At 40.3% G+C, this 12,760-nt stretch overlaps 1 protein-coding gene across 3 annotated transcripts in view; it reads right to left on the minus strand.

Moving 5' to 3' along the window:
• Window positions 1–12,760, minus strand: part of DAAM1 (dishevelled associated activator of morphogenesis 1) — a 184,233-nt gene that overhangs the window by 83,043 nt on the left and 88,430 nt on the right. For all 3 annotated transcript variants that reach the window (XM_004601784.3, XM_055131678.1, XM_055131679.1), the window contains one exon: window positions 574–663. In XM_004601784.3, the coding sequence (XP_004601841.1) occupies window positions 574–663 (90 nt within the window). The remainder of the gene's footprint in view (window positions 1–573; window positions 664–12,760) is intronic.

The raw sequence follows: 12,760 nt of genomic DNA on the forward strand, positions 1-12,760 counted from the left end.
TAGTCCAATAATTTGCCATAAGGTTTTAAAGGTGGCAGAGTGACAATGACTGCAAAAGATGTAATTCATGGCATGATGCCTATGGCCTTGAGTGGTAAAGAAACATGAACTTTGGTATTTTTGCTATCCCCAATCTCTCTCTCCCCTTCTCTTTCTGTAACAAAATTTTGTGTAAAGAACAAGGGGGTGCTTTGATCTGATCTTGTGCAACAAAATGTGATTTCAGGTCTCAGTTACACACACACACAAAAAAGTGAGGGTTAGAGGTGTGGGTGCAGGAAAGGCGTAATGTAGTTAGATGCGGGGAGAGGATGCTCAGTGCGATGCTGAAAACAAAAAAACAAAACAAAACAAAACAGTCAAAGAGTAAGCACTTGAGTCCAGGCAGCACCCAGGGCACAATAAACATATTCAACATGGCTTTTATATTATAAAGAACTGAGTGAATTATATTATAAAGAGCTGGTGAAAAGGTAAATCAAAGGGAATCAAAAATAATGATTTTTCTAACCATAGTCACAAAGAGTATATAACCATAGTCCCAGCTAACCATAGTCACAAGGAGTAGCTTACCTTTTTCTTGCTACAATATATTTGCCATTTTTTCTCAGCTGGAAGTGCAAACATAGCTTCCCTGTGTTTGTCTGTGAGGTCAAGTTCATCCTGAAAAGATAAATAATAATTAGCATTTATTTTCATTGTATCCCGCCCGCATAGCAGAGCCTGGCAAGCTACCTGTGGTGTATTTGATATGCCAAAAAACAGTAGCAACAAGTCTCACAATGGAAACATTACTGGTGCCCACTCGAGTAAATCAATGAGCAAGAAGAGGACAGTGCTACAGTGTAGTGCTATTATTATTATTATTATTAGTTGTTGTTGTTCAATCACAGTGAGATACACAGTAAAAACTTGTTCATGATTGGGTTTCAGTCACATAATGTTCCAACACCCATCCCTTCACCAGTATGTTTCCCACTACCATGTCCCCAAGTTCCCTCCAGCCACTGCCAACCCTGCCTGCCTCTATGGCAGGCACTTTTCTTCTTTCCTTCTCTCTCTGTCTCTGTCTCTGTCTCTGTCTGTCTGTCTGTCTCTGTCTTTCTCTTTCTCTCTCTCTCTCTATGCAATATCTATATTACATTATGGTCTGCAATATAGATATTAAAAGGTTATTATGTATGTCCCTTTATCTATAATTAGTATTTTGTAGATTAAATGTTTTCCTATAGTGAAAGTTCTTAGCATCATTACGATGATATAAAACAAACAACAACAGGATCACCAGCAAGGCTTAAAAATATCAATAAGTTAAGATACATATGTCCATTAAGAAAACACATTTCAAAATAGAACTAGGCACTGAGGGCATCAATGGGATGAGTCACAGCACTACACACACCAAAAGAATGGGAAAGTGAGGTCAGCATAGGCCAAATTATTCGGAGACACCATATATTGCTGTAGGAAGAGGGCACTGAGCATTCAAGACTATCAAGCTTGAGTTCTGACGGATTAATCATATTCTGGATTAGGGTTTGCTCTGGATATCTTCACAAACAGTGATTAGCCTTGACTTGAAGGACTAGGAGTGGTAACAGAGTACTGTCTTTGGGGAGCAATGGCCAGTTTAGTTGAAGCATCTGGTATATTTATGCAAAGAATCATCAAATTAAAAATTTGAGAAGTAAATGGTCTATAGAGATAGTACAGTGGGCAGGAGACTTGCCTTGTATGCAGCAGACCTTGGTTTGATCTCTAGCACCCCCCAAGACCCCCCAAGCTCACCTAAAGTGATCTTGTTGAGCCTGGAGTAACACTGAGCACTGACAGGTGTGCCCCCCCAAAATAAAATCAATCAAAAGAAATTTGAGAAATAGGATGTGATTGAATTGTAAAAAGTCCTAAAAGAGTTCATTCTCTTTTTTTTTTTTCTTTTTGGGTCATACCCAGCAATGCTCAGGGGTTACTCCTGGCTTTGCACTCAGGAATTGCTCCTGGCAGTGCTTGGGGGACCATATGGGATGCCGGGGATCGAACCCAGGTTGACCGCATGCAAGGCAAACGCCCTACCCACTGTGCTATCACTCCGGCCCCAAGAGTTCATTCTCTTAATCAGGGAGAGTCAAAGAAATTTCTGAGCATGGGAGTGATATCTTCTATTCCCCACTGATTCCAGTAAGTAATTCAGCACTTGGTCTGCTGAGCGCCAGGCAGACATCTCCTGTAGCTCCTATGACAACCCTAGAAGTTCCATTCATTATCCTTATTGCAATCATAATCCCTGAGTAATCCCAGCTAGAGAAAAGTTAGGCTAAGGATTGGGTAAGTAATTTGCTCAAGACCACACACCTAGTAAATGGTGGGGCAGGTTTTAAACTCAGAGCTGTCTGACTTTGGATCCCAGACACAGTACTCAGACCAGGCTCTGGAAATATTCATTTTACCGTGGCATGCAGCTTAGACAGCTCTCTGAAGAAATTTAATTTACAAACTCAAAAGCATACAAACCAAATGAAGGGCCAGGGAGATAAAACAGCCAGAAAGGTGCTTGCCTCATATATGAAAGACCTGGGTTTGATCCTTGACAATCCATATGGTCTCCTTAGACCTGCAAAGAGTGATCCCTGAGCACTGAACCAGGAGTAATCTTTGAGCACAGCCAGGTGTGGCCCAACACCTCCTGATCACTACCACCACCTATTCAGCAATAGGATAATTAACATAAAATGTTTCAAGGAAAAAATCTTGGCATTTAATAACTAGTATTTAATATTCAGCACATCTTTTATTTCTCTGCGGAACATTATCTAGTTGTTAGATTGGTGGGTATGAAACACTGCAAAAAAATTACAATGGATTTAAAGTACCTAAAAACTAGTAACAAAGCCCTGTTCTGAATGCTTTTGTTGTGTATCTGTAGTTTTCCTGGCTTTCCAAATCTTACATTTCTACCTCTACTTGGTGAACAAGTCTTTCTATTTTTTTTAAAAAGTCTCATAGTTTCCTCTTTGCTTCTGTCCTGATGAAAGTGAACAACAGATGCTCATATAACTTCTGGCATGGCCTTTCCACCTCTCTTCCCAGACTTCCTGAAGCAGAGGTGCCCAAACTCCAGCATCAGAAATACGGGGGGCTCCTAAATCATGGGCGGCTCAACCTTTGGAACTGAATGGCTCGGAGAAAGAGCATGAATTCACATTTCAAATAGATTTTTAAGTGCTGCTGATGCAGTAGGTCTGGGGGCCACATTTTAAAATCATTGCCTCAAAATAAAACAGAGCACCTGCACTGTTTTAAGCTCCCATTTCAAAAAATTTCATTTGTTCCACATTTTCTATAAAATAATTACACATTCCTCAGTCTGTCTTTTGAAGTCTTCCATTTACAACCTCAACTTAGTAATAGCAACACCTTCCGGGCTATTCACAGACAGCCTGACTGATACATGCTGACTTCTGGGGAAATTTCCTGATCTCTTTAAGTCTCTACTTTCTCATATCTAAAATGGACACATAATTTCTCTTGAAGGGCTGCTATGAAAATCATCAATATCAACTGAGCCTGGGCAATGCCTATGTGAGATGGAGGAAACTGTACTGTTGCCATTTCCTTCATCGTTTACATACAAACTGGGTACTATTTTCTTCAGAGCAAGCTAGAGAGGTAAGCCACTAAAACACACACCCAGCCCATACACTATTACAGCCTAACCACAAAGAACCATAAGGAATTTCAATAATGGGCAACAAGGGAAAGATCAAAAGATACTTGCAGAAAAGTTCACCATGAGGAAGCATATTAAAGTTTCAGCAAGCAATTGCTTTGTGTGTGTGTGTGTGTGTGTGTGTGTGTGTGTAGTGAGAGGTGTATATGTATATTGTGATTCTTTTGGTTGTTTTCTTCCTTTTCTAATTTTCTAAAAGTCATACCTATTCTTTTGAGAAAGGAGAAAAATAATGGTGATATAGGTTACTTTACATGAATTAGGATTTTATTCAGGGTAGAGTCAGATGAGTTATTCAAATAGTCTAATAATAGGTTTCTGTGAGAGTCAGTGTTACGAGTACATCCTTTACTACACAAGGACCTGTTATTTCTAACCTGGAAGAGGTGTGAAGAAAATGTGTAAATGCTAAAACCTAGAAATTCACAGCAAAGGATTTTAATATAACCTTGTTTTGCTGTTAGAGGTAAAAAACTTCTATCAAGACACAGCAGTAGGCAATTTTTAATGGTGAGAAAACTCCTGAACTAGGACAAACAGACTGGTGCAAAAGGGAAATTTCCAGGAAATAAACAGCTCCAAATATTGCTATAGAATCTCTGTAATTTTTGATTACTGATAATAGCAACAACTGGCAATTATTGAAGACTCTCTGTGTGCTTGAAATTAGTGTTTTCTATGTGTTAATTTAGCCCATCATCTCAACAGTCCTATATCATGATTAATATTACCCAATCTCCAGAAAACTGAATCAGATTAAAATGTGTGTGTGTGTGTGTGTTCAGGGTAACAAAGCAAATAAATAGTAGAGCAGAAACTAGATTGGTCATAAACCACAATCTTAACCACTGGACTATTCATGTCAATGCCCACTCATCATCTGTTGGGGAGAGACCCAGCACGGGGTGAATCTGAAGTTGCATGTATCCACTCAGTTTCCTGAGTGCATTAGGAGAACAAGGCTTTTGTTGTCAGAGACCTCTCAGTCCAAATGTGGGTCTTCTGAATCATACATCTTTAAATAAGTGACTTAACCTTTGAGCTTCAATTTCACCTGAAAAAACATGAATATATATGGGACAGAGATAAGAAAGTTGTACAATGGCTGCCTTGTAGTCAAAAGGCTGCCAGTTTAATGCCTGGTCCACACATCCTGAGTGTGGTCCTGGTGACCACACCTGTTTTCTGGTGCCACAACAAATGTGCAACTTCTGGTACAACAGTGGTGACTGCAACAAGTGTGTGACCCCCTGATCACTGCAAGAACAACAAAAGAGAAAGAGGAAAAAAACTAAAATTAATAATAATATATATCTGGGAGAATTTATAGACGGATTCATTCATTCAAAAAAATTTTTTTGAGTCTCTACAAAATGTCAGGCATTGTGCAAGATGCAGGGGATCAAAAAATACAAGAGAGCATATACTTGATCAGGCAGAGGTAAAATAAAAAAATTACATTATCACATGAAAGAAGCAATACATGAGACTAGAGCAATAGTACATCAGATAGGGCGCTTGCCATTATGTAGCCAATCCATCCTAGGCACCCCATATTGTTCCCTGAGCTCCAGCAGGAGTGAGCCCTGAGCACCACTGGGGGATGGATGGAAGGAAGGAAGGAAGGAAGGAAGGAAGGAAGGAAGGAAGGAAGGAAGGAAGGAAGGAAGGAAGGAAGGGAGGGAGGGAGGGAGGGAGGGAGGGAGGGAGGGAGGGAGGGAAGGAAAGGAGAAAGGCAGGAGAAAGAAGGCAGGCAGGAGAAAGAAGGAAGAAAAGGAAAGAAGGAAGGAGAGGAATGGAGGGAGGGTGAGAAAGGGAAGGAAGGAAGGAAGGAAGGAAGGAAGGAAGGAAGGAAGGAAGGAAGGAAGGAAGGAAGGAAGGAAGGAAGGAAGGAAGGAAGGAAGGAAGGAGAGGAATGGAGGGAGGGAGAGAAAGGGAAGGAAGGAAGGAAGGAAGGAAGGAAGGAAGGAAGGAAGGAAGGAAGGAAGGAAGGAAGGAAGGAAGGAAGGAAGGAAGGAAGGAAGGAAGGAAGGAAGGAATTCACCAGAAGCTAAGCTTTGAGAACTCAGTTGTGGGAAAGGGTGAGACTGACTAGGGAAGGGAAGCGAAGCCAGAGCTCAAAGATGAGTAAGAACTAAACAGACAGAAAGCAATATATTAGTACATGATCTACTCTGTTCTTTATCCTAAGATCAACCAGTGGACATTAAACAGATCCTAAGCAGGAAGAGTGACGTAGATTACATAGTTAGTAACTGGAAGAACCTAGATACAAGTTTAGAGTACAGTGACACCTTCCCCCCTCCACCCTTCCATTCCACTCTGACTCATTTTATTTAGTAATACGGCTGAAGCAAGCATGAAGCATTCTCACCATTCAGTCTTAGAGATTAATTCTTCTTTATTCACTGTCCCACCCATTATAGCCTATCACCAGACATTATAAAGAATACAAGGATGAAAGGGAACAGAGGGAAAGCTCAGATGGTGGGAGAACAATGCCTGGAACGCAAGGGCCTGGGTTCAGTCCCCAGCACTGTACTCCTGAGACCACACAGTGTCTATCCCTGGTAACTCTGAGCTGGGGAGGCCTCCCAAAATAAAATATGCAATGTGGGGGGGGGGTGTAAGAAAACAAACATAAATAGCAGACCTGATTTTATGGAATTTATAATCTAGTTAGAAAGATAAGGTGACAAAAGTCTTAGGGTCCCTTACTTTTCAGGATAAAGTCCAAATTCCATTGCTGGTAGATCAAGGCCCTCCCTGATAATAGCCTTTGTACATCTGCCCTACCTCTTCCCCTCCCTTCCCTTTATCTCTTCCTCCAACAGTAGCTTCCTTTCACCTCTTCTGAATACAAGCTGCCCACTGTGGAATCTTCTGCATCTGCTAAGCTGTCCTTTTTAACACAGCACCCTTCCCAGCATGTTTCAGGAGCAGTCCTCTGCCTCTTAGCTCTGACAAGCCACCTACTATTCTCTCGAGGCAGTGAGGCAGTCTTTCCTGATTTATCTAGGATGGAAGTTCTCTGTCCTCATCTACTTGAAGCATTTATGGTATATTTGACTTTCATTCTAAGCTCATTCTCAGAGCATTAGGAACTAAATTTGTTTTTTTCATCTTTGTATTACTGGTGACAAAGTGACAGGAAAGTAGGTAAGCGTGCCAGCCTTGCTGACCTGGGTTTGATCTCCATGTAGTCCCCTGAGTCCCACCACTACTGGGTGTTGCTCCCAAACAAAAACATCTTTGCATTACTTACTAATCCCCAAAACAATATGACACAATGGGAGGGGGGGAGAAGGAGAGAGGGAGGGAGGGAGAAGGAGAGAGAGAGAGGGAGGGAGGAGGAGAGAGAGGGAGGAAGAGAGGAGACAGGAGAGAGGGAGAGAGGGAGGAAGAGAGAGAGACAGAAGGCGGGAAGGGAAGAGGAGGGAAGAAAGAAGGTGATTAAAGTAGTGATCACAAATGCATTTAGATCAAACCCATTTTTTTTTTTGCAGTGCAATGCAAATGCAATGATAAGCCCAGTACATAATTTTGAGTTAGGCAAAGGTATATACTGAAGTGGGTGTAGCACCCAACGCTTTAGAAACTGACTGTGCCATTTTACTCTCCCATCAGCAATATATGGCAGTTTGAATTACTCCACCTTCTCATCAAAGGTTGTGCTGTCTTTTTTCTTTCCTTTTATTTTTATTGAGGTGATGCTTTTTAAATTTTATTTTAATTTTTAAAATTTTAACCACCTTAATTTACATAAAGCAGTGACCTGGGGAGGTGGCTCAGTGGCAGGGTACTTAACGTACACCATACATAAATCCCTGGGTTTGATCCCCAGCACAGCAGAAACTTAAAAACCAGTGTAAATTCTTCTTTATGTAATGAAGTATCTCATAATTTTAATATGCATTTCCCTGATGACCACTAACATAAGCCATGCACAAGAGTTCTTTCGTAAAGTTCTTGAGTCCATGTTTATTAAGTTGCCTGTCTTATTATTAGTGCATTAAATATCTTTACATACTCTGAAAAATATGTCCTTTGTCAGAGGTGTGCGTTAAAACTATTTCTCTTAGTCTGTTGATTATTTTCATTTAATTTTTGTTGTTGTTGCTTGTTTTGTGGCCACACACAATGGTGGTGATGAACAATGGGCTACTCCCAGCTTTTTGCTCAATGTTCCAATGAACTTGGACCTGCCCTATGCAAAGCATGTGCACAACCTGTTGAGACATCTCTCTAGCCCTTATATATTCATTTCATTGACAATCACTAGATGCTTATCTTGATAAAATCTAAGTTGTTGATTGCTGTCATTAAAGTTATTGTCTTTTGTCTCTTTTAATCTTTGCAACTTGTAAATAATAAAAAAAATAAATCTATGGTTCCTTATGGAGTTCTAGTTTTAATTTTAGTTTCAATGTTTGAATCTATCCTTTATCCTTTTAATGCCATTCCTGGGGAGTTTTCTTTAGTTACAAAATTTCTGAGTAATGTCAGCCTTCTCTTCTCCAGCTACTGTCACTCATAACTACTGGTGGAGGAAGGGGAATAAAAGCCCAATTGAAAGGAGGGGGAAAACAGAATGTAAATTAATTTGAAAATCATCTCAACATATTGGTTTCATAAGTTCTGCAATTAGAACAGAGATAAGAACTTGCCTTGCATGCAGTGGACCCTGGTTTGATTTCCTGTACCCTATTTGATCCCTGAACATATTCATGAATAACTTCTGAGCTCAGCCAGAAGTAAGCCCTGAGCACTGCCAGGTGTGGCTCCTAACTGTAGCACTGTCGTCCTGCTGTTCATCGATTTGCTTGAGTGGGCACCAGTAAAGTCTCCATTGTGAGACTTGTTACTGTTTTTGGCATATCAAATACACCACAGGGAGCTTGCCAGGCTCTGCCATGCAGGCGTGATATTCTCGATAGCTTGCTGGGCTCTCTGAGAGGAAGGAATCGAATCCGGGTTGGCTGGCAAGGCAAACGCTCTACCCTCTGTTACTGCTCCAGCCCCCTCCCGTACAAAAAAAAAATCAGGGCTGGTGAGAATACAGCATATAAGACACTTGCTTTACACACAGCTGACCCAGCTTCAATTTCATTCATGGCCTAAGGTCCCTCAAACCCTGCCAGGAGTAATCCCCGAGCACAGAGCCAGGTATAGGCCATAAACATAGCCAAGTATAGCCCAAAGCCCAAAAGCAAAAAGAAAAGGGTAATTACAAATATAATTGTGATGTGTTTTTGTGTGCAGGAGGCCCAGGCATTCCCCACACTGCATGATCCCTGAACACCTCGATAGGCAACCAGCACATGTGACCCAAAACAAATCAGAAAATTTGCTATTTTAATCCAACAGAACCAAAATATTACTATACTTTGTTTTGTTTATTGGTTTGGGGCCAGGCCACACCCAGTAAAACTAAGGGTTACTCCTGGCTCTGCACTCAGGAATCACTCTTGTTGGTGCTCAGGGACCATATAGGATGCCAGAGCCCGAACTCTGGTCAGCAGCATGCAAGGCAATGTAGCTCCCAAAGCAAAACAAAACAGAAATGGATTATAGCTATACAATTAGAGTTATACAAAAGGCTTACTAAAATGCACTGAATTTTATACTTAAGAGGGGTGAATTCTATTTCATGTAAATGGTATCTCAATAATAGTGACTATTAAAATTTAAGGAAAAGTTTGGCTTTTGGAGTTCAGGAAATCAAAATCCAGAGTAGAGAAAAGAAAACCAAACATTGGACTCGTTTCCTGGCTAATTTTAAGAGAGCTTTTAAGAGTTCTGCCTGGTGACCAAGATAAATTCTGCCTCAACTGGACTCGGCATCTCCATGTGGACTGCAAGTGCAGCCTGTAGTCCAGAGGTATCTGTGGGCGACCTCAGGATCCCCTAGGCCTGGTCTGGGAGAATGACCTGCCCCTCCAGCACTCCGTACAGGGGGGCTGTAGGTGTGAAAGCAGGGCTGGGCATGGTGGTGATGAAGAGCTGTGTAACTGCCAAGCCATCAGCTACTTCCAAATCTACTGTGCCTCCATATCTGATGTGGCTTTCTGGACTTAAGACTATTATAACTTAAAATTGTTTTGGGGGTGGGGTGGGGGTACAGCTCTCAGGGCTAACTCCTGGCTCTGGAATTACTTCTGGCACTGCCCAGGCGACAGCATGTGGTGCTGGGAATCAAACCAGAATCTGCCCTATGCAAGGCAAGCACCAGTACTAAGTACTAGTATACTTGTACTATCCTTCCAGTCCCACACTACATTTTTATATACACCTTTTCTGTTCATTGCTCTTGTAACAAAAGACACCAAATGAAGTCTCTTAGAGGAGAAATATATACATAAAAACATATGCATAATTTTTGTACAGTAAGGAGAGAAAATACTGGCTATACATTAGATTAAACCAAAGAGTTGGTTTAGAAGAAAAACTGACTGGAAAGTAATGTATGAAAAAGAGGGGAAAAATATGGACCCCATTAGACTAAGTAGCTCAATATGGGAAAAACCATAATTTCAAGCACAACTTTTATTTGAAGCCAAAATCACTACCATGAAATATCCTTATCTTTCCTTTGAATATTATTTAGATTTTATTAGTACACAGTCCACTTTTGCCAAGAGATATGTCAATATTTTCCCTCAAGTCCCTTAATATTAAATTAAGTGATAATGCTAATAGATTAATGAGAAGTCCTTAGGTATTTTTCTGTTTGTATTTTTCTTATGAAGACACTACAGAAAAATACTGGCTTAAGTTTTCCACTAAGATTAACGAACAGATGTACTTAGCCAAACCCCAGGAACATCCTGATTGCTTCTAGATCACCTTCTAATTTTGCCTTTCACCTTACTTTTTTTTTTTTCTTTTCTTAAACCTGGCTGTGTCAGAACATACTGTTTTGTAATTTGACAAAGCAAAAATGAGCAGAACAAGTTCTGCTTTTGCTACTAAACTTTAGATTTGAATGACCAATGAAATAAGTCGTTTCATTGGTCAGAATGTTTCTCCTTGGATGAAGGTTTGAAACTATTTAAAGTAAAATGGTTTCATAAGTAATGAAAGGAAAAACGTTGGCACCAACCATCATTCTTCTCCATAGCAAGTTCAAGTTTCCTAACAGCTAAAATCAACAAAACTTCTCATGTTGTTATAAAAAATGTATTTTATATGTTCATATCAGAGAAAATGCATTGATTATACAGTTCTTATTAAGAAGAAAGGAATGTGAAGGGAACCTGGCTGCAGAAGTAAAAGTTTTAGGTATATTATACCGTAACAAAATATGTTATCAAGCCATACTTCTATAAGATTCTGTACCCAAAAAAAGCACAAGAAAACAAAAAAACACCTCACCAGTTCTGATCTGGAGAAATAGTAGAGAGTAAGGCACTTGCCTTGCACAAAGCCACCTGCATTTGAGCTCTGGCACTGTATACAAACCCCCAAGCACTTCCAGGTGTGATTCTTGAGCACAGAGGCAAGGCTAAGCCAGATGTGGCCCAACACCAACCCCGACCCCAAAATCTTGCCAGTCCTCTGCTAAGAAGGTAGCTAAATAGAGAAAATCTATACAAAATCAGAATGATTGGCATAGAACAAATAAATAGATGGAAATTGACTGATTTCCCAGATAATGGGAAGGAATTTTCAAAAAATACAAAATCAGGATCTTGGATGAATTGAAAAGCTTCGGGGAATGTAAATGAAACTGCAATTGGGGATTACTTATGAAACTTCCAAAGTAATATTTAAGGCATTTATTCTTTGAAAACTTTCCAAATCAAACAAACTTCATGAGTCAACAAGTTAATTCTTAATAAGAAAAATCTCTAATAAAGGAATTCAGAATTTCTATTTCTGATGAGTTAAGCTAACCACACATACGCTAATATATATTCACAAAGAGATTGGAGAACATATAATTTAATTGCGGGAAGAATGGAGCGTTTTTAAGATTGAGGAGAGGGAGAAGCCAAGACTGGACTCTGGGAGTTTTTGTTTACCTGGTATTTGGCTTTTTAGTGGTCCTTGGCAAGGTATTGGTCCATCTGAATCAATGTATGGAACTCACAGAATTTCTTACCACATGATTAAGGCTAACTTTTCTCCTTCAAATTACATACTTCAGTATTTGCCCCTAGCAAACAGGCCCTATTCATCCATTCAAACCCACCGAAGGGCGGGTCACCACATGCCCAGCAGGCAGCACCCCCAAGTTCACTTCAGGGACACACCCAACATTAGCAAGGCCCTTGCTGGAAGCTCTGGACAGAACCTTCTCCTGCTTTAATCCTCTCCTCTTAGCACACAGCTCAATAGTAGGGCAAGTACCAATACTTTAGTCACATTACACAGTAAAAAGTTCATAGCACTGTAGCACTGTTGTTCATTGATTTGCTCAAGCTGGCACCAGCAACGTCTCCATTGTGAGACTTGTTGTTACTGTTTTTGGCAGATCTAATATGCCACGGGTAGCTTGCCAGTCTCTGCCATGCAGGCGGGATAACTCCTGATAACTTGCTGGGCTCTCCGAGAGGGACAGAAGAATTGAACCCGGGTTGGCATAATGGGAAAAAAGTACAAGGCAGATGAAGGACTGAGGGGTCAAGCTATGGTATAAAAACAAAATTGCCGCTTAAAAAAATAGATGGGAGCCCTGTTTTCTGTTGCACTCTCTAACTCAGAGTGTGTTACTATTTGATTAGAGGGAGTCTCTTCTCTCATTATTTCTTAGATAAAAACAATTTTTTAGTATACATATATACACACAAAGAAAATATGCTATTATTTTGTGATAATTCATTAGATTTATGATCATCCATCCCCACAGCAGCAAATGACTATCACATCCAGGAGTCATGAATTACCAATGCAACTCTTCAAGTTTAACCACGATTGACCCTGAGAACAGTTTTATTTTCATAGTGTGGTTTTAAATATGAAAGGTAATATTTTTGTTGACTTGAATGGAGTGAATTATTATCTACTACTAACCAGTCAGGAAAGACAAAA

This window comes from Sorex araneus, chromosome 3 (assembly GCF_027595985.1).
Source record: "Sorex araneus isolate mSorAra2 chromosome 3, mSorAra2.pri, whole genome shotgun sequence".
Lineage (NCBI taxonomy): Eukaryota > Metazoa > Chordata > Mammalia > Eulipotyphla > Soricidae > Sorex > Sorex araneus.